General features: G+C 40.3%; 2 protein-coding genes across 9 annotated transcripts in view; both read left to right on the top strand.

The window, feature by feature from the left end:
* The first annotated feature begins 2,593 nt into the window (after positions 1 to 2,593).
* On the top strand, positions 2,594 to 5,949 carry LOC144004252 (uncharacterized). Its single transcript, XM_077501334.1, has 3 exons — positions 2,594 to 3,366; positions 3,507 to 4,033; positions 5,265 to 5,949. Exons 1-3 carry the CDS (start codon positions 3,341 to 3,343, stop codon positions 5,633 to 5,635), a joined length of 924 nt encoding a protein of 307 aa, XP_077357460.1. The 5' UTR covers positions 2,594 to 3,340; the 3' UTR covers positions 5,636 to 5,949.
* A 4,239-nt stretch (positions 5,950 to 10,188) lies between these two features.
* Positions 10,189 to 21,385, top strand: part of LOC144003841 (uncharacterized) — a 94,002-nt gene continuing 82,805 nt past the window's right edge. For 5 of the 8 annotated variants that reach the window (XR_013279093.1, XR_013279092.1, XR_013279094.1 and 2 more), the window contains exons 1-3: positions 10,189 to 10,341; positions 10,433 to 10,475; positions 11,524 to 11,613. The gene's annotated coding sequence lies outside the window, so the exon portion shown is untranslated. Of the gene's footprint in view, positions 10,342 to 10,432; positions 10,476 to 10,809; positions 10,850 to 11,085; positions 11,116 to 11,523; positions 11,614 to 21,385 lie in introns of those variants that run through there. The other 3 variants (XM_077500467.1, XM_077500469.1, XM_077500468.1) reach the window with 3 other exon arrangements.

Here is a 21,385-nt window from a genome sequence, read left to right as displayed (position 1 = left end):
GACTGCATGGACTTGTAACCCTCCAGCCTCCCTCCCTTTCTTCCTCTCGCACCATCGTCAACCCTCCCCTCTCTCCCTCTCGCTCAGCACATCACAATGACGCTCGGTCACACATCAGGCAGCAAATTGTTCATTTGCTGAAGGTTGTTATCGGGGAGAAAAATCACAACTAAAAATGGATCTCGACGTGCACATCTTCAGTACAGTTCTGCTCATAAGTTTAAGGCATAATTTGTGAAATGTTGGCATTCTCAAAAAAAAAAAAAAAAAAAAAAAAAGACTACTGGCTCATTATTTTCTTCATTCTACGTTTTGTTTAGTGGCTTTTGAATTTAATCTGAATTTTGAGTTTTACATTTAGAAAACATGTTCTAAGGTTGGATCTCAAAACGCAGACACAAATAAGATTTTTAACTATTTATTCACAGAACATCGAAAAGCGTAGAACAACTTGACTAGATGAGAAACAATGAGAATGCATCGAGAATCACGAGACGCGAAGCCCTCTTGGGCTGTGGAGATTGCACAGAGGAACCGAGGTAATAATCCGACAAACACACACTTCTCATTTGGATTGGCTGTGGCTAGACATGTGGGTAACAGGACTGACATGGAATTATCTGATTGGCTGTTGATCAAGTAAAGAAATGAAAGATTCTTGACATCACATAGTGTTTTTCCAGTTGAAACCAGATGATGGTTACATCAGTTCAAAACAGACATGGTCATGACCCAAACTTAACCCTGGCAAGACCCAGTCATGACAAAACAATTACAGAAAATGAAGACTTCTTTTAGTCATGGATGGTTTTGTTGGAATACTCTCTCACAGTAATAATACAAATTACAATTAATATTAAAATAATAAAATAATCAATGCAGTGGGGAAAAAAAACATTCTCAAAAATGACACAACTTCTTAGTTGCTTGTTTTTTTAATAGTTAAAATGTATATGTATGATATTGATAACTATAACATATTGCTTATGGACCATCACTAATGATTTCCGTAAACACCAAATTGCACCTGTTCACATTCTGCTTTATGGCGGAAAGCCCCCAACGACCCCCCCCCCCCCCCCCCCCCCACCTTCATGAATGTTGTGTTGTGAGTGTTGTGAGTGAACTGTAGTAACCGCCATTTGCAGCAACGTCCCACATCCTCCGCAGCCCGTGTGATCCGCTGGAATGTCCCAAATATAGGAACAATCACTTGAAACCACACCAGGGAAGCATCATTTCCTGAATGGGTGCTCTTTCCCCCACCGCCCCTGCCCACCAATCAGCTCATCGCAAGCTTAATAACACCTTTGACCTTGAACCCATTGCTATTCTTAAAACGAACCTCCAAAGTTCATGTATGATACAATAATATCAATAATGAAAAACGGAGAATGTTTTCATTGTAATTATAGTTTTCGTTTTGAATTTATTTATTTTTAACTTCATTAACAAATGTTTTTTTTTTTTTATTAAATTTTTTTGTTAAAATAATTTGGTAATTTCAGAGTTGTTGTTTTTTTTTTTTTGCCTCGTAGGCTTTGCTAGATTATTATTTTTACTAAAAACCTTGGTACAGTTCACAAGTAATTTATAATTTATAAATTTCTGAGGGTTTTTTTGGGGTCATTTTTTTTTAAATTAACATTGCTAGGTTTTTCTGCACAATTCTTTGTGAATAATAGTGGAATTGTAAGGACAAAATTAACATTGCCTTGTCATTTTCTGACATTTTGCCAACGTCTTATCGACTAATACGGGAATTGTAACAATTACATTTATTTGTCACTTTTGTTTGCTTTTTTTTGTTTTGTTAATTACCTGTCTTCATAAAGTAACCTATTTGATCTTATGCATTTTATTTGTGTTTACACATACCATGGATAAATCAGCCTTTTACAACTTGGACTTTCCAACCGTAGGCCTCCCCCGTGCACCTTGCCACATATTCCTGTCTTATCAGTTGACTGCTGTATCTCTCTGCTGTTTTTGGGGACTTTTTGTCCTTGGTCCAGTCCGACTGGCGTCCTTAAGACACACAATCTCTTGAGGACGTACAAAGGGTTGTGTGAATGTGTGTGCGTACATCCCACTTTCGCGTGACAATAGTTGTGAAAGTTTCATTGTGTGTTTCACTTTGCCATGGAAAGCGTGACTTTTTATAGCCTTGTAATGGCCACAACATATTGTGTTGTTCTTACACAAGGAAGTCCATTTCCAACAATGTTTGTGTGGTTGTAATTTGCACTGCATCATGTTTAATTAGCTATGCCAAACAGCTAAGCAGATGTGTAATGGCAATGCAATGATTTAAGTTCCTCTCGTTCCTCTTTGCCCTCTTCATTGGAACAATCAGGCGTCCACACAAACAATGGGCAAAAGGAAAAGCCCAGCTGGGTGGAGTAGGTGTGTGTCGCAGCATGAGAGGGGCGACGGGAGCCGGGTCCCAGTTTCTAACGGGGTTCAAAAAAAAAAAAAGAGTGGAAGAGTGTGTGTGTGTGTGTGTGTGTCTTTTCCAGAAATTGGCTCGATGGCTTTAAATGTTTTAGGTTTTACGGTTGATAGTAGCGCCCCCTGTTGCTTTGCCATGACCCTGACGTGATGTAAAAATACATACAAATGCATTCTTTTAGAAATCTAAGTATCATGAAAATACATTTTCCACTCTGAACATGCATCTTGTTTACATTTAATGTATTACAGTTGCTATATTGTAAGTACAATGCTGTTTCAACCCAATGTCTTTATTTTCGCAATGTATTTCACCATTTTTAGATTCAACGTCTACTAATATTCTCTAATCCAAAATTATAATGAACACAACCCCATAAAAACATGATTAATCAATCCCGATTAAAGTGACTCAGTCAGGTTATGATTGACATTTCCCGATTTAGTGTCTCTGTCTCCATCATGTGGCCAACCGGTGTATTGCAGTCACCTGACGGTGCCGCATTCCAGCCAGTTCAGTCCTTTTTGACCTTCACGGTTCCGAATTTAGACGAAGGCAGTCACAACTTGGCCCCCTGGTTTATCTCGACTACAAATAGATACAGGAGGGTAAATACAGTCAGGACCATGCATGATAAAAGCCTCATCCAATTCCAACGCCACAGACCCTATTTAACAGCGTACAGTGGATCGTTTCGAAATTGCGCTTGCGCAGTAGCTCTCTTTTTTTTGGACACGAGCGCATCCTAGCGTGGTAGCGGGACTGCGATTGTGTGGTGGGGTTAAGGAGAGTCGCCGGCACAGTTTCCATCCCGGCTGCACTCTTCCATCTATCGACCGGACACAACTCCGACAAGCCAACAACAGGGAGCTCTCAACTGGACACGCCATGGGCAACCTCCCATTCACCACCGGGTAATATATATATATTTTATTTGATACGTGGATGTGTGCATTTAGTTTTGTGTACTGCTATAAAATAGGTCATGCTGACATTATAGACTGCTGCATTTTAATCCAGTCATGCATGTCTTATTCTATTGTTTTCCCTAAAGGCTGTTTACATCCGGGGCGCCCCCACCCCAACCCGACAGCAGGTTCACCAGCCTGCTCATCAGCAGAGGCATAACCTACTACCAAGCACGCCACCCTCCGTCCACTTCCTCTGCCACCCCTGACCCACTTCCTGCCACTCTCCCCCCATCACAAGACACCCCAACGCCCCGCCCCCTCCTCCTCTTCTTCTCATGGCTCGGGGCCCACCCGGCAGCGGCAGTCAAGTACTTCGATGCCTTCCTGGCGCGGGGCATGGACGTGCTGCTGGTGCAGAGCGGCGTCATGCACTTCCTGTGGCCCCGCTGGGGACTGGACTACGGGCGGGAGGTTTTGGAGGTCCTGGAGGGGCCCGATTTCGCCCGGCGGCCCCTTCTGGTGTACGCCTCGTCCATTGGGGGCTACACTTTCACGCAGGTGCTCGTCCACGTGGCCCACGGGCACGCCAAGCACGACACTCTGCCCCAGAGGGTGGTGGGGCACATCTACGACAGCCTGGTAGTCGGCACACTGGAACACATGGCCACAGGTGAGCGAGGGCCAGCTGGAGGTCAGGTTAGGCGACCCACTGGTGTCAGTGTAGGACACAAACAGAAACACTATTCCGTACTTTTTGCTATAGGCAAAGCGTTATTGTTAAAACTTAAATGGGCTAACAAATAGCATTAGTGTCACAGTGTTAAAAACTCTTAAGTTACTTGACTCAGTAGCCATTTTCAACAAAAAAAGTTAATATTTTGTTGATAAAGTTCGTTATTTTTCATTTACAATTATTAATACCTTTAAAATCATATTTTGTCCCCTTCTGTTGAAGAAAATGACATCACAGGTGCTTAGAGCTCATTGACCATTCACAGCTCAACAATTTTCCGAGACTGGTCATGCGATGCTCACAAACTGAGCCATGATTGGTCATTACCCGAGCACACGTGATGTCATTTTCAGTTGACGCGTGGCAAAATTTGTTTTTTAGGGTACTAATAATTAAGTTTGCAGATTTTTTTTTTCATTATTAACAGACAAATGATTAACTTCCTACTGCTGAAAATGGCTGAGTTTAAGTATCTTTTTAACTATCCAAACTATTTATCTGGATGGTTCCACAAGAAAATATCAAATCATTTTTTTTAATCACTTTAGCTTCACTTCTAGACAAGAAAAAATCATGTGCTACTTACTATACACACTGTGAATGTAAGAAACAAAAAATGTTGATTCTAGAAAAAGAACCAACTGTTCATTATGTTGTCATGCTTGCCATTAACCTGCAAAGTTAGATTTTTTTTTTTTTTTTTTTTTTTTACTGGATTTTGACTTTTGCAAGTCCCGTAGAATAATATGTTCCATTTCTATCAAAATATTGAGCCTATCAAACGAAAGATTAAAGTTTCTTCATTAGTCAGGAAAAAAGTATATTTGTATGTTTCCGTTTTGCAGCAATTAGCATTAAAATTTAGCTAAGTTTCATCAATATTCACATTCCTGGTGAACACACTGACAAAAAGAGCTTGTTGCAACATGGCCATGGCTGATCTCTTACACGCATCAAAGCCTTCTGTATGCTCTTGAATTAAAAAAAAAAAAAAAAAAAAAAAAAAAAAAAACCCAAAACATTCAAACACATTTTTGGGAGGGAAGGACAAAATATTTAAAACGTTTTTACACGTTTTTGGGATTGAATGAGTTCATTTGCAAAACTGCTTTGCAAAGGAAAAAAAAATACATTTTGAGCCTTGGACGTACTAATTCTCTGTTCTCAGGCCTGGGCAGGACACTGGCACCACTCCTGGAACGCGTCATCAAAAGCACGGCCATGTTGTATTTCTGGCTCTTCAAAGGCAGCACAGCCGACGTGTACCAGCGCGGCGTCCAGGTGTTCGCCAACAGTCCCGTCACGGCCCCGACACTATTCTTCTCCAGCGAGGATGACGCCCTGTGCGACGCGGACGCCCTGGATGCCCTCGTGGCCGGGTGGCGGCGCAGGGGCGTGGTAGTCTGTAGCAGGAAGTGGGAGGTGTCCAAGCACGCCGCACACTTGCGATGCCACCCAGAGGAGTACCGACACGCACTGGAGGCCTTCTTGGACTCGCTGCATTGGAGCTTGACTCCTCACAGAACAAATGTACTTTAAGCATTTTTCGCTACATCAGTCCAACCATTTTCTATCCAGCTTATCTCCCCTATATATGCACTATTTAAAAAAAAACAAAAAACAAACAAACAAAGTTTGTTACTGGACCTGCTAGCATGTAACCACAATTAATGCTTTGGCAATAATTTTTTAAAATGTATTTTCTTGCTTTATTAATATTAATGCTTGGGTAATTTTAATGTAACTTTATGTATAATTTTTATTTGTAGGTTATTGCTCTGTAGAAATCGAATGACACTTTATGTGCACTTCTGTTATTACTTTTTCAGAATAAACAGTTAAGAATGTATTGAAAACTAAAATGTAATGTGTTAAGATTCTTTTTTTGAATGTGCATTTAAACTTTGACGGTGCGTAGAATTTAGCACCATCTAGTGGTGAATTAATAGAATGCAATGAAACTCCTCTAAAGCGTGGTGGGACCGATGTAATATAATTATTTTACTTACGAATTTAAATATATAAAAAATATCGTAAACATAGTTTTTTGCATATATTATTGAAATCAGTAGTGGCTTTTAATTTTTTGTTTAATTATGCACTGTTCCTTTAAATTATTCAATTGTAACTTAAATTGAAATATATTTTATATACAAATTTGTTTGTTATTCAACAAACATCTGTAATTATGGATTTTTTTTTAATATAATTATGCAATATATTCGCAAAATGGATACAGTATTTTAATTCCCGTCGACAATCTTGTAACTGGTTGGAGCTGTTAAAATGTCCACAAGAGGGCACTACTCCCCCACAGATGCTTGCTGACAAATTTCTTTTCTCACCTTAAATTTCCGTTTTTCAGAGTAAGAAAAAATAAACAAATGTTTCCACGATAGAATATGTTTAGGGGAAAGTTTAAAAAGTAAACACAGGAAAAGATCATTTTCAAGGGCTGTGTGAGCAAAAGAATCCCAGCTCACTTGAAAAAAAAATAAAAAAATGCTGAGGATGTGTAGAGTTGTGTGGGGTTCTTTCCCCTGCAGTGCTTGGGTACCTGCGACCTACATCCTGATGATGAGGCAGTCAGCGTCCCATTTCCCCGGGCCGACACGACTGAGTGGGGATTCCTGACCATCCATCGCATAGTCAAAGTGAGACTACCTCTGCTTGGTAACTTTTTACATTATCATTTATGAGCTTCCCTATAGAACAAACACTTTAAATGAACAATAAGCAATTCTTTAATAATCAACAAGGTTATTAACTAACATTTGCAGGTACATTGGGGGAAAGTTTGTTGTTGTTGTTGTTGTTGTCGATGTTGTTGTCGATGCTCGGGTCTGGCGCAGATACTTTTTGGGGTAAGGGCTTCCTGGCTACTGCCTTAGGAACAGCAAGCCCAGACCGCAAAAAGACCCACGCAGGACAAGCTTGGATCCCTGTCGCTCTTCTGGAACCTCACTGCCGCCATCCCCTGGTCAGCTGAAGTAAAAAGTACATTGGAGTGATTATCCACAAGGGGTTCACCACATTTAGTAAGTTATTAACATTTTTTTTGTCTAGAATGTAGCAATTCTCTTTATCTGATATTGAGTCAGATGGTAGGAAGGCATTTTGTAACTTGTTTCTTAACTCATTCACTGCCATTGACGGCAAAAGACGTCAAATGATGTAGTTTTTTCTGGGCTGGCAGTGAATGTGTTAATTGGAATTATATGTAGTATTATACTTAGCTGTGAGTTAGACATTTTTGACAAGTAGCAGCCATTTATCAGACAAGAATCACCTTTTGTAATGTAACTATTTACGGGGTAAAGTTTTAAATTACATTTGCTTCGTCTTTTATTGCCCAACATGACCTTCATTGGATATGGAACCATTTTAGCTCTTTGGGCTCTAGTCCTTTGTCAGGTGGAACCATAATCTTTTGTCTGTGATGGACTTCATCAGGCATGAAACTACATCCAGTGAAATAACTTCACTGGCAAATCTTTATCAGACATGAACCATATTTGGCAACACAATTGATTATCATGTAACATATGCAGTAGTTTACGGGTTGGAACCGTATTTGGTAACAGGCCTTCATTTAGGCCTACTACTGTATAGGCCTTTATTGGGCATGGAACCACATTATAGCCCTGGAAAGTTGATATTTGGATGGACTTGGAGGATGGTAAGTACTAGGGGTGTGAATTGCCTAGTACCTGACGATTCGATTCGTATCGCGATTCATAGGTCACGATTCGATTTGATACCGATTAATCCCGACACAAATTTAAAAGCCAATTGTTGCGATTTTTTAACTCAAATTTTGAAAATACTAACCATTAAACTTGTAAATGTACAATGTAAGATTTGTATGAAAATGTTTTATTTATTTATCTGAAACTTCAGTCATAACTGTGAGCCACTGTATTTAACAGGTTGTCATCTGTTTCATATTTGAACAGCCTTGAAATAAAATATTAAGGAACATAATGTTCCATGAATTAATTTACCTTTTTTCCATGATTAAGGTGTGAACCCGAACCGTAAGTAAGACGTATTGTTAAATATTTTTCCACCAAAAATGGATGTTTAAAAATCGATTCGGCCGCCTCGTGAATCGATTCGAGAATTGTGCGATGTAATATCGCGATATATTGCCGAATCGATTTTTTTTAACACCCCTAGTAAGTACGGTCATAACTTATTTGGGAGCATATCATATTGTAGCCCATTTGGTGGGCGAACATAGGCCTAATTACATAACAAAACCTCATTTGGGAACAGATTTCACCTGATGAGGAGCCATTGAAAATCGTCTTCATACACTATTTGGTAACATAAAGCTTCAATCCTATTGGGCGATGAACACTATTTGGTAACATGCATAGTTTGGTTTTTGTTGTTTGTTTGTTTGTTTGTTTGTGCACAAACATCGGATGAATATACACCAACACGCCATAGAGCCATAGGTAGGCAATATGGATCATTAAAACTGCCTATTGAGAGATGTTTATAATATAAGGGTTGGCTAGGACTAATTAAGGACGTCACGCCAACCCCTATACTGTGAAAATAGCTTTCAAATAAAAACACGCATGTGGAGCGCCCGTCTCTGCATGCGTGGCCGTGACGTCACGCCGAGGCACCCGCCACACTTCCCTCACGATGTGCGTCATACGTGGAGAGGGGGGGAGGGGCGAGGGTTGGCGGGTAGGGGGGTGCTTATAGTGCCACATCCTAATCTCGTCCATAAATGGCGACGAGAAGGGCGCGAGCTCGTCCGGGTCCGCGCGTGCACGCGTGTGACGCGCACGACGCGAGCTGTCCGCGGTGCTGAACGACGGCGGCGGCGGTGAACGCCCCGAAAATGAACACATGTCCCACCCGTGACAGAGATGTGGAAATATACGAGCCTGTGTGTGCGCGCGCGCGGAGCTCGTGCACGACGATGAGGATGAATCGGCACTTGTTGCCTTCATGCAACGTGCACGCGCGGACGTTCACATGAATGCGCGGCGATCACGCTGAGTCAAACACAATGTGTGTGCAGTTTTGACGATAATAGGAAAGATGCTCACCCTGCATGTAGTCGCCAGTGTTGCGGCGTCAAAAAACAAAAACAAAAAACAAAACAAAAAACAATCCCTGGAAGAATTTGCGCGGCACCCATGGACGTGCAGCAAGGGTGCATGCGCCCCACCATCAGCGCGACCACCACTCATGCTCTCACATAGCCTACCGTTCACCATCATGTTTCATCTTCCTCTTCATCCTCCTCTTCCTCGATGAAATATGAAAAAGAAAGAAAGCAAGCTCGGGACGCACAATTCCTCCAGTCTGCTTCTTCTTCTTCTTGCTGGTGACCTGCATTGACGTCATTGCGTCATTAGGTTTCCCCTGGAAACACGGGAGAGCTAAAAATAGCAACACATTAATTCAAACCCCAGGCTGAGAGAGAAAGAGAGAGTGTTAGGGGAGGGGGAGGCTATTCTTTTATTATGTCAAATTATTTAAATATCATTAGTTTGATTTGTTTTCTGTTGTTGTAGGCTACTTTTTGTTCATCTAATGACTTCTTCAAGCCAAAATGCGTCGTACGGCATTATGTAAATGTTCAAAACAAAAGGAAATACTTTGAAACAACTGACATGTGTTATTTATTTCTATCCTCGATTCTATACTGCTATTTGGATAACATATATTTTAATTATTTGGATTTTGGAGCCACGCATATTTTATTCATATAACAAAAGCTTCGTCGTGGGGCACAAAACTACTACCACCCCTCTAATAACTAACTTGCTGCTGATTGGTTAAAACAATAAAATAAAATTACCCAGATGTGAGTTGAACGCATTTACTACTTTGAGGGCCAGAAAGAGGAGCTTTCAGTTAACTAAATAAATCAAAATACCATTCGTATCAGATAATGTGGACAATAATTAATATTTAATTGTATTACTACTCATGAATTTGTTCAACAATAATTCCTTCGTTGATTTTAGTACGAACTCAGACGCCCTCGTGTGGCAAAAAAGTATACTGCTACTTTAAGCCCATCCCTCTCACATCTGGCTTTGATTAGTTAATTAGAAATGGAAGCGTTCGCGATTGTTTGACGAAGGTTTGTAGAAAAACAAAGTATTGCGAAATTAACTACCATTACATTAACTAAAACATATGCCACGCCAACAAACTAACCGGAAGTGACTGAAAATTGGCACTTTATCGAATATGTTTCTCCAACGACGGTATGTAAACAAACTATTTGTACGTGCATGTCATATTTTCTTTTAATTTAAAGGGTTTTATGCGCTCACCAATGATTTTAATTGTCGGTAGGTGGACTTCAAATCACCTCATCTCGCCAGTCACCATTGTGAAGGTAAGAGTGCCAAAATACATTAATAATCATAATAATTGTGTCCCGTGTGTGTACTGGATAATGATGCATTTTATCTCGCTTAATGAGACTGTTAAAGTATATAAGCTATGACAGTCTTCTAGTATGGTTGAGTGTGTTCGTAATGACTCAATATGCGAGTCAACACTCGAGAGGAACGTCACGTGTATATTTAATTACCGTCAGAGAGAGAAAAAAATGCCCCCCGTAATTTTACATGTATGTGGGTTAGATTAGATTAGGCTATTATGGAAGTTATAGAAATAAAGTTGAGTTATTGAATGTTTGACATGATGATGTTCCCAATGGCCTGAAGGCAGCGCTGTACCACTTCCGCCATCTGCTGGCCAAAAATGGTAACTACACATCCATTGCTCCCATTCTGCACCTTCTTTACATCGGTCTCAAACGCCTGTCCTCAAGAGCTGCAGTCCTGCATTTTTTTTTTAAGTTTCCCCTCTTCTAACACACCTCAATCGAATGATCATGATAGTTATCAGGTTCCTGCAGACCTTGATGATTACTAATCATTTGAATCAGGTGTGCTGGGTGAGGGAAAACTTCTATACGCACGACTGCGGCTCTTGAGGACTGGAGTTTAAAATCTACAGCTTATAATGTAGTGAGTGGTGTGATGCGATGCAGTGATTTTTTTTCAACTGGTGGCTTGGGACAGATAAGTGCTCCATTTTTTTATGGTATTAAAAAAAAACTGTGGTGTTCAATTTTTGTGATGTATATAGACCTAGACATTTCTGTAGTGGTGTGCTTTTTACTCATGCCTGACAATTATTATTCATTCAAAAATGTACTTTCACATCTTTTTGTATTGGTGTTTTTATAGGCTAATAATTCAGATTGTTATGGAATTTTGGAGCCATATTTTGTGCAAGAATGAAATGCACTTTGTGCATGTGTATTTGTTTAAAAATATATTATGTATTATTATATATTATTAGTATTATGATGATAATTGCGCTTATGGAATATGAAGAAAGCAGAGAAATTCACTTGTTTTTATTCATCTCAGGGGGGCGGCCATTTTGCCACTTGCTGTCGACTGAAAATGGCATCACAGGGCTCAGCTTGTGAGCGTCACATGACCAAACCCCGAAAACAGGTGAGCCGTGATTGGTTGTTACCTCAGCCCTGAGAACATTTTTGACTTACCCTTTAAAGGTGTCCAATTATGGTCCTCAAGCAGTCTGTTTTCCAAGTTTCCTTCCTCCTATCAGGCTTCTGCAGAGCTTGCTGATGAGCTGATCATTTGATTCAGGTGTGATGTAGGAGGGAAGCATGGAAAACAGGCGAGGACCACACTTGGAGATCTCTGCTTTAGAATGTTTTATTCACTTTAAGTGTGTTTTAATGAGGTTTTCATGTGTTGAAAGAAGGTGTGAAGGGGAAAATTCTCTCTCTCTCTCTCTCTCTCTCTCTCTCTCTCTCTCTCTCTCTCTCTCTCTCTCTCTCTCTCTCTCTCTCTCTCTCTTAAAAAAAAAAAAAAAAAGAAGTAATTATATAGTCTCTGGCAGATTTTCACGTATAGAACATATACGTTTTAATTACCCCCAAGGCTATTGTTAAGAGTCATTTAAAAGGCTGGATATAAATGTAAGCTTTTTATTATTATTTTTTATTTTTTTTAATGATTGGTTTGTGACTGCTTTCTTTGGGGAAGCAGTCCACTCAACCCCCTATCACAACTTCTCAGCATTTATAAATAAACAATCTTCTCCCGCCTCTCCTCCCTTCCTTTAACTCTCCTTTGGAATTGAAATGAGGGCAAAGATCTGAGACGCCCCCCAACGAAGGCAAAGGTGGTGCAATGAGCAGAAACAACCTCCCATGACTATTCATGCTTCTTTTGCACAAATAACCTGAAAACGACCACCAGGGGGCAGGAGTGTACTTCAGTACCCCTTCCCCCCACCTCCTCCACCGCCATCCCTTCAAATTTTCACTGTGACTGCTTGGTGACATACAGTACAAGGAGATGCAGTAATGATGATTTCCTTTGGGGTTTGGGGATCAAAATGATGACATCACACATTCAGCTACTTCCTTCTGACATCACACCTGGAACAATGTCTTCCCCAACGCTAACTGGCAGCTCGTGTGTTAGTGTACAGAGTCTTTATTTTATTATTATTATTTTTTTTTAAAAGGGGTCTTTGTAAAAGGCTTGTCGAGGACCTTGAGCTTTGGAATGAAATGCTTACACTGCAAGACACTATCTTCAAGGCTCTCTGCCCTCGACTTAAAAAAAAAAAAAAAAAAAAAAAAAAAAAATCTTCTTTTTTTTTTCTTCTTTTTTTTTTAATCGTTAATTATTTCCCACTAATAGCCTGGATTAGAAAAGGACGGGGGTGGAAAGGAGGGTCCCAGGGGTCGTAAACCAATGAGTGTGTGTGCTGGATGCCAACACGGGCACGGAGGAGAGAGACCCAAATTGAACGTCGAGGCTTGATTGTGCTTGTTGAACCGTACGACTATTTCCATTACATTACGGACGGGGGGAAAAATGGTCATAACCCAGTGACGTCCTTGTACAATGATTAGTGTGAAAGGTGATTGGCTTTTTGTTACAGCAGTCCCGACTCTTTCAGAAATATCATGAAAGTCATGTGCTTTCTTAGGATGGCATGAAGGGTGTGCGAAAAAGAACTGAAAAGGACGAGTAGATCAGAGTCAGAACCGAAAAACAAAGATCAACTAACAACCAATATGATGCAAGATGAAGGATGCACCCTTGTGCAAGGCACCCAACCTGCAAATGATTGGTGTTTGTGAGAAGTGTTTTTTAATCGTACCATAGTTTCAGGGTCAAGCTTAGTATGGTAATTAACTCATTTGCTCCCAAAGACTTATTTATACATTTTATTTTTTTATGCTAGAGCATACAGAAGGCCTTGATGCAGCCTCTGAACTGCAGAGAATGCGTGAATCAATTGTAGTTGTTACAAAAACAGCCAGAATGTGGCAGCAGAGTATAAGAGATCAACCAGGGCCATGTTGCAAAAAACTATTTTCCCCACTCTTTTGAACAGATTTTTGAATCATGGTGAAATTCCAAAGCTAACTGCTGCAAAACCGAAACGGATAGAAATATTTTTTTTTTTTCCCCCGATGAAAGAAGAGATGCTAATCTTTCTTTTGGTAGGTTCCATGTTTTTATAACAAGTAGAACACAATATTCTGTGGGCCTTTCCAAATCAGTCAAAATCCAGTAAAACAGCCGGAAGTGAAGGGGGTTGCTTCAGTGAAAATGGCCGGGAGTAAAATACTGGTTGACAAAAACTCATCCCTTGAACAAGATTTTGCATACGCTGACACCCATGTCACTCACCTAGCCAAGCTCCGCCTTTTAAAGCCCTACTCAATGTGATGATTGCACCAAAAGTACTTGCACATCACACTATTGTTTAATAATGCAAACTCAAGTTTTATAATAATCGGTGCAAGCTACAGAACTAGTTTTGTCAATGTGTGGTATCTCAAAAAAGAATAAACAAATTTCCCCCCTCAAAAAAAAAAAAATTGTCATGTTGGATAATGTGTGTGAAAGTTGCCAGCTAATCTTTTAGTATTCCAAGCAAGTTTCACATGGGAAAATGGGCCGACTCTGTTGATCTTAAATAGTTGATGCAGCAAGACAAAAAGACTTTTCCGGTTGCCTCGGTAAGTGACGTTTTGAGGTCAGGACATAAGTGTGTGCTTTGTTTACAAGGACTGGTTGCAGGGCACTGAAGCACAGATGTGAAATGAGGAGAGAAAAAAAAAAAAAAGAAGCTTGTTGCTGGGGTTGCGCATCACTTCTCAGCATTAGTAATTGTGTGCCTCTCAGTCTTAAGTCCATTCTGCTGTAAAGTAAAAAAAAAAAAAAAAAAAAAGGTTCATCGATTATGTGCGACAAACATTAAACACATAAAAAAAAAAAAAAGGGATGACAACCGTTGTGGTTCCAAACATTTGCCACCCAAAGGATTACATCCCATTTATGCATACTGAGCGACTGTAGGATTAGTATTATCACTCATGTCCAATTACTCTTATCCAATTTCCATTTGCAACCCCGCTCTTTCCATCGTGTTCATTTGTGAGCGGTTACCAAATGAAGTGGAGGACGGCGCGTAATCGTGTCTGCTTCCTCTCGGTGCGTCCTCTGAATGGAAAGGCCTTGGACTGCCCCTGCCCTTTTAGTCCCCCCTCCCCTCGGCGGCGATCAATATGTCTTGTTGCTGAAAGTCGCTCAACACTCGCTTATCTGGCTTCTATTAATATGCAGACAGAATGACACGCAGACGCAGCAGCCAGAGAGCCGACAGTTCATTTTCCCTTTTAAGCCTCGGGCCAGTTCAGTGGGGAAAACGAGGAAGTTGCAAAGGGGCGAAAGGTGGCCGCAGAAAACAGCTGCTGCTGTAGCATTAGTTACCTCAGTCAACTTGCGGCAACTTACCTTTTTTACATGGCACTGTTGATTTGTAATAAATTTTTTTTATGACTCTTTGGTCATAGAAATCTATCATTGGATATTACCTGTATTTGGATCATGTTCTTTTACAGTCAATATCAAAGACGTGCATCAATTTGGTTGCATTTTTTTGTCAGAGGATTATTATTTTTTTTTTTTAATGTATGTTCCTGGAATTCTTTTTGTCATGAATAGGGTTATGCTTACTGTTATGACTAGGGTCATGCAAGGGTTATGTTTACTGTCATGCAAGGGTTATGTTAGTGTCATGACCGTGACGTCAAGTGTCTGTTTTGAACTGATGTAATCGACATCTGGTTTCAACTGGTGGTGCGCTATGTGACGTCAGAAATCTTTAATCGCTTTATCTAGTCAACAGCCAATCAGATAATGCCATGTCAGTCCTGTACCCACATGTCTAGCCACAACCAATCAGATCGATTCACTATATAAGTTGTCTGAGAAGTATGTGTTTTTGTTGGATTATTATTTCTGTTACCTCTGTTCCTCTGTGCAACTCTCGTTGTTTCTCGTCCAGTCAAGTTTGTTCCACGCCTCTCGATGTGAATAAGTAGTCTTATTTGTGTCTGCGTTTTTGGGATCCAACCCCAGAACATAACTTTAGAAAAATATTCAGTTTATTTGTTCTTCAGCAGGAATTGGGGCTTTGTGATGAACAGCTAAATTTCAGTTAAAGAGTGCTAGAATAGCTGAACTTTATTTTGGCCTGTTTTTCTTCAGCTCTACCTGTGGCCTTATGCTGCATTCGAGGACGGTCGGAAGTCGGACTTTTCCGAATTCAAACCAGGAAGTGTGTACGGGAACGCCCCCTTGAACTCGGAAATTTCACCTGCGAAGTCGTGTAAAAAAAACAAACAAAAAAACAACCTTGGACATCAGAAATTTATTTGGGATTAATAATCTTGAACACAGACACATCCCAGTCAAATCGGATGTGCACTCTTGTGCAACATTTTTATTGTTATTATTTGCAATACTATTTTTTAAAATTCACCTCTTGAAAAGAGGAATTTAAAAAAATCAATTGACTTGGAAAAGGTTTTGAAAAGATTGATTTCCTTTCAGAAAACGAGTTTACATGCAAGAGGCCGTTCAAGTACAACTTGATGGCTGCTCTGCAAAGTGTCTCTCTGTTTGTCCTTAGACGAGGTCATGCTGTATATACAAGAACAGGCCGTTCGTTATCTTCCGCCTCATGCTCAACTGGCGGCCTCCAACCAGAGACAATGCCGCAAAGCGATAACAGAGAGAGAAGGGAGCCAGATCTGCGTTTCTTATTCTCATATATCCAATCCATTTTAAATGTGCTTTGCCATTTTGATCTCCATTCGCGATAGCAATCAGGTGATCAGCATCGTCCCGCACAAACAAACGAATACCTCCAAGCTGCTCCGAAGCGGCATCCCGCTCACTCCCGTCGATAACCGTCAGTGGGATAATGGGGAGGATGACGAATCCCCGCCGCCGACCGTCGGTTTCCGCACAGAAGTGTCCTAATGAGCTTGCCGTTTATGATAACGCGCGGCGCCAAAGTGATGGCGAAACGTTGCTCGCCGTCAATGCAGTCATCCTTGGAGGAGGTCCAAAGCGTCGCATTGATCCTTTTCACGGGGCGCGAGCTGTCAAAAGGCGCGTAATGGATGGTTCATCTCGCTAATGAGGGGCTGTGCCACGCATTTCGGGAAATATCTCCCGTCTTTGCAATTGTTGGCGCGTGTTGGACAGCTTTTAGCCGCGTTCGCTTGTTGAAAGCAACGTTTGTCATTACAAAATTACCTTTCCAGTCATATTCACACATTCACCTTTCGACATATTGGATACCAATTACCTTTATGTGCCGTTGATGTCTTCGTCTATTCAGGAAGATAAACAATTTGTCCTCGCCTGTTGGAAACAAACGCTGGATTTTTACCCCCCGAGCTATAAAAAAAAATGTCATACAGCTAAGTGTTCAATTAAAAAAAACACAAATAGACAGATTGAACAGCAGAAGCGTAGTAGTTGACACTTAGTTCATTAAAAGAAAAATAATGGCAATTAGCGCTTGTGTTTTTGGAAGGGCCATTTTGAAGCTAATGGAGGTAAATCAGATCAATCTAACAAATACAAAAAACAATGTCTTTGGTTGTTTAGCTATACACTTTAATTTATGGCTGTGGGAACATTTTATTTTATTTTATTCGACTACAGAAGGAGTGAAAGCACCTGTTTGTAGTATCAAACAATATTATCAGCATGTATAGTACTGATGTAAAACTGGAGGTTAAAACTTAGGATGCAGTTTTTTTCTTCTAAATCCAAATTTCCACTCTTGAGACTTGTCATTACTAAAATGATGAAGAAGAACGTAGCCTCTGGTAGATTTAAAGTAGTTGGTCGGAATATATGGATGCCAAGTTACCTCAGTGAATTAACTACAATATAAATTGAGCAAAAAGAAATACAAGAGCACTCTTTGAGTTATAAAATGAAAGTATCACAACAGTTAACACTCTTCTCTTTTTCTGAGTAGAGCTAATCATCCATTTTGGAGAGCACAATTTGCACTTGCTTAAAATTGCTGCCATCCTTGTCCTTTAAAGTATGATACATATCGGAGCAGTTTTAAGTTGAGTGTTGTTTATGTGCTGTGATGCTGCTGTTTTGGTTAGTAATGTGAACTCAAAAAGTCAGATTTTCAATATCCATGTGTGCAAAATAGTTCCCATTACCCATTTTACACGGATACCTTACCCATCGACGATATCTGGAATGGTGTTGATTCACCTTATTTGAGGAATAAGGTTATGTTAAAAAGTCTGCCAAGCTAGCATCTTCCTGGAAAATCCTTCCTCCCACCTAATCTCACCTCTTTTTATGATCTCCCCCATACTGCAGTCCTCTCCTCCTCCCGCCTCTTCCTCGCCTTCCTGTAATAAACACAAACATTTTTGGGCGCGGAGATAGTCGACCGTCAGCGGCAATCATTTCGATGCTAATTTAGCCGACGTCGCCGATAACCAAATTCAATCTGACGGACGCGTGAGCGCTCGTCGTCTTCACAGCGCTGTTTGCTTTCATCCTCTCTTTTTTGATCTTTTTCAAAGCCGGGCCACACTCGGATCGTAATCCAACCGCATTTGGCACACACACATGCATACACAAGCACAATTTACTTTGCAAAAAGGCAAATATTGTACAACTGCAGCAGCAGCAGCACACAATGTACGTGTCAGCATGCTGCATATGCACATCGACATTAAGTTGTCATCCGTGTACCCTGGCATGGGTCACGTACGAGGCGAGGAATGTGGGCGTACTTGGACTGCAAAAAATGTGTGACATGGACACATTTCCACCTTTAATGTCCTTGCACAGGGAGGGGGGGGGAGGAGGAGGAGGCGAGAGCGCGGGATTGTGGAGCAATCCTCTGCATTGCAGCACGGAGGCAGCCTCCTATAGACGCAATGCACTTCCTGGGAAACATTACAAGCAGTCATACTTTTAGCAACAATGACATATTTCATATAGGCCAATGTATGCATGATACTGACAGCTGAGTAAAGTTACCTAATTGGAGTTTGAGCCATGTTTCCAGAAAATATGACTCAAAACTATTCAGCAAATCTCCTCAGATGTCAGCTGTAAAGAATTGTATTTTTTTCTTTCTTTTTTTTTGTTGACAGACTGACAGACTTACACTGTATTTACAGTGTCTGGAGATACGAGTGACCCACTTTACATTTTTTGAGATACCAAACATCATTGAGATGAATTTTCTTGGTTTAACTTTCACTCATTTGCCATATAGTGAACAATTAAAAAAAATAAAAATGAAGAGGCTTCAAGCTGTTTAGTGCCACTCCCATTGAAAACAACCACAATTTTGTCTAAAGTAGCTTAATGCTAACCAATAATGGGAAACCTCAAAGATGTGCATGGACAGAAAATATCACACCATATACTGTAGTTTTTATCAACTGTGAAGAAGGACTAATATTGCTGCAGCTACACTGTAGCTAGTATACGTCTGTATTAGACTGCCCCCAGGTGGCCAAGGCACATATAACAGAAGGAGCATCACAATGGCTAATGAATTGAAGAAAAAAAAAAAAAAGATTCCTGGTGTTCCATTTCATGATGTCCTAACTGCTTGATAAAGTCCAACATTATAATGAGATTTTTTTTTTTTTTTGAGAGGCTGCAACAGATGAATGGCATTTCCATTATTTCAATGGGGAAAGATCACTTTAGATGAGTGTTTTGACTTATTAGGATGCTAACAGAATATAAATTAGAATGGGAGAGTAACATCTTCAGGCAGAAATTTTGTTGGATTTTGGAGAAAACCTCCAGGGGAAAAATTCTGTATTTATTTGGCAAAATTCAAAACTTGACTTTTTTTTTTTTTTTCATGTAAAACCATTTTGAAAATGATATAAACGTTTAACATTTGCAGATTTTTTAAAATGTATTTATTTTTTGCTCCCGTTGCATGTTGATGCTGATCTTTTTACCCGATTTTCTACATTTTTTAAACTATATGATTCAACCAAATGGTTGAAATTCGAGAGCTGCAAAGCACAATAAGAATAATCAATTAGTTTTGTAAAGATTGGACATTTGGAATCATAAACAACTGAGTATTTCTCCTGCTCAATTTTGTGCAGAACATGCTACTTCAGCTCTTTTGTAGTCTTTCTCCTCGTGTCAACCTGGATTTGACGACTGTAGATGAGGAAGTTGTGTCCACACAGTACAACACACACACGCGGCTGGGTTCGTGTACCTTTCCGGCATCCCTCTTCCGCCTCAAACGCTTTAGCTTTGGAGACCTTTTCCCGCCCCTGTCTTCTCCTTTTCCCATCATTACTCTCCTTTCTGATACTTTTTGCCAGGCCGGAGCCCTCCCACCTCCCGCCTCCCGCTTGTCTTTCCTTGCCCTCCCCGGAGGCTCCGTCTCCACCGTCGGTATCAGAGGCCGCTACCACTCGATATTCTCCCACCTTGTCAGGTTGCCGTCCGGGTCCTTTCATTGATCCTCCAGCCGGCGTGGAAGTCAACCGGGGTTTGTTTGTTGAGTCCTGCACACAAATCGATCCGGTATGATCGGCATTTGTGTGTCGACGTGTCGCCGCCCTGTTGGCTTGACCCTTTCTGATTCACGTTGGGTTTGTTGAGTTGCTTTAGAGATGAAAACACACCCAGGAGTCGCTTATACCGAGTAGGGAAGTCTGCCTTGTTCATTTCCTTAAGTCTGTTACTGCCACACGTTATCAAAAAACAAAACAAAAAAACAATCCCCGCAGTGCCGGCCGATTTGGAGCATTTTAACTCGTCTTTCAAGCGAAACAGAATATTGTGTGCTTTTACTACACATAGTGTGGGTACCAAATGAAAGATCGCATTCCATTCTTTCATTAGGAAAAAAAAGTGTATGTTTCCACCTTATTCCGTTCTTTAGTAATCGCCATTTGAAAACGGGTCATTTGAGTGACATTGAGCAAAAATTGAAAATATAGGAAGAAAACAAGCTTTTTGTGAGAAGATATGTTTTCTCCACAACAGTGACTTTGACATTAATATTTTTTGTTTAGTGATATTTTATGAATTAGGTTTAATGTGACAAAGGCTTTGATCATTCACGTCATCCTTGAAAACATTCTATTTCATCAGATTCTGTCATGTTTCATTGTAATTCCATACACCGGCAGCCCATTGAAAAGAGATACTCTGCTGCCCATAGTTAGTGGGTGTTTTTGATTCCACAACCCATTGACCAGGCAGAGCTGTACTTAGACGTTGCACTTTCCATTGATTTAAAAAAAAAAAAAAGAAAAAAAAAAAACATAGTTGATGTCATTTAACGTTTACGGCGGCATACAGCGCGATTTTACTAATCGTTATTAAATGTTTTTGGCATGTTTTTGGCAGAGTGAAAGAATAGACAGTGTTGTCTTAAAATTCTAAACTTTCAAAAGTCTAACTTTGCTCATATGGGAATTGGACAAACAATTTAATGTTTTATATTTTTGTTCCCTGACTGACTCAAATGTGATCCAAAGTGTGGCCTTAGACTAAATTATGTATCCAACCAGAATTTTTGACACACCCACTAAATTGGTAAAAATAATAAAAACGTCAGATAGCATTTTGGCCCATGTTTTTTCTTGCAGGTATACGCAAATAGCCTGTGTACGATTTTGGCCTTCTCAGATGCAAGTTGGTGCAACAAATTGGCCATCGTGGCTCAAAAACCCTTGAAAAAAATCTGTCAAATAACCCGCATGCCGCTCATGTCATCCAGTGCACAAATCGTCCACTGTAAAAGAAAACCTTTCCTGTCGCTTTCAGTTACAACTTGAAGCGTGATGTTGTTCTCTCTCTTTTTTTTTTTTTTTTTTTTTTTTTTTGCTGTTGT

This window comes from Festucalex cinctus, chromosome 16 (assembly GCF_051991245.1).
Source record: "Festucalex cinctus isolate MCC-2025b chromosome 16, RoL_Fcin_1.0, whole genome shotgun sequence".
NCBI classification, from domain to species: Eukaryota; Metazoa; Chordata; class Actinopteri; order Syngnathiformes; family Syngnathidae; genus Festucalex; species Festucalex cinctus.
Note: the sequence above shows the minus strand (reverse complement) of the source record. Positions and strands in the feature narration are given on the sequence as shown.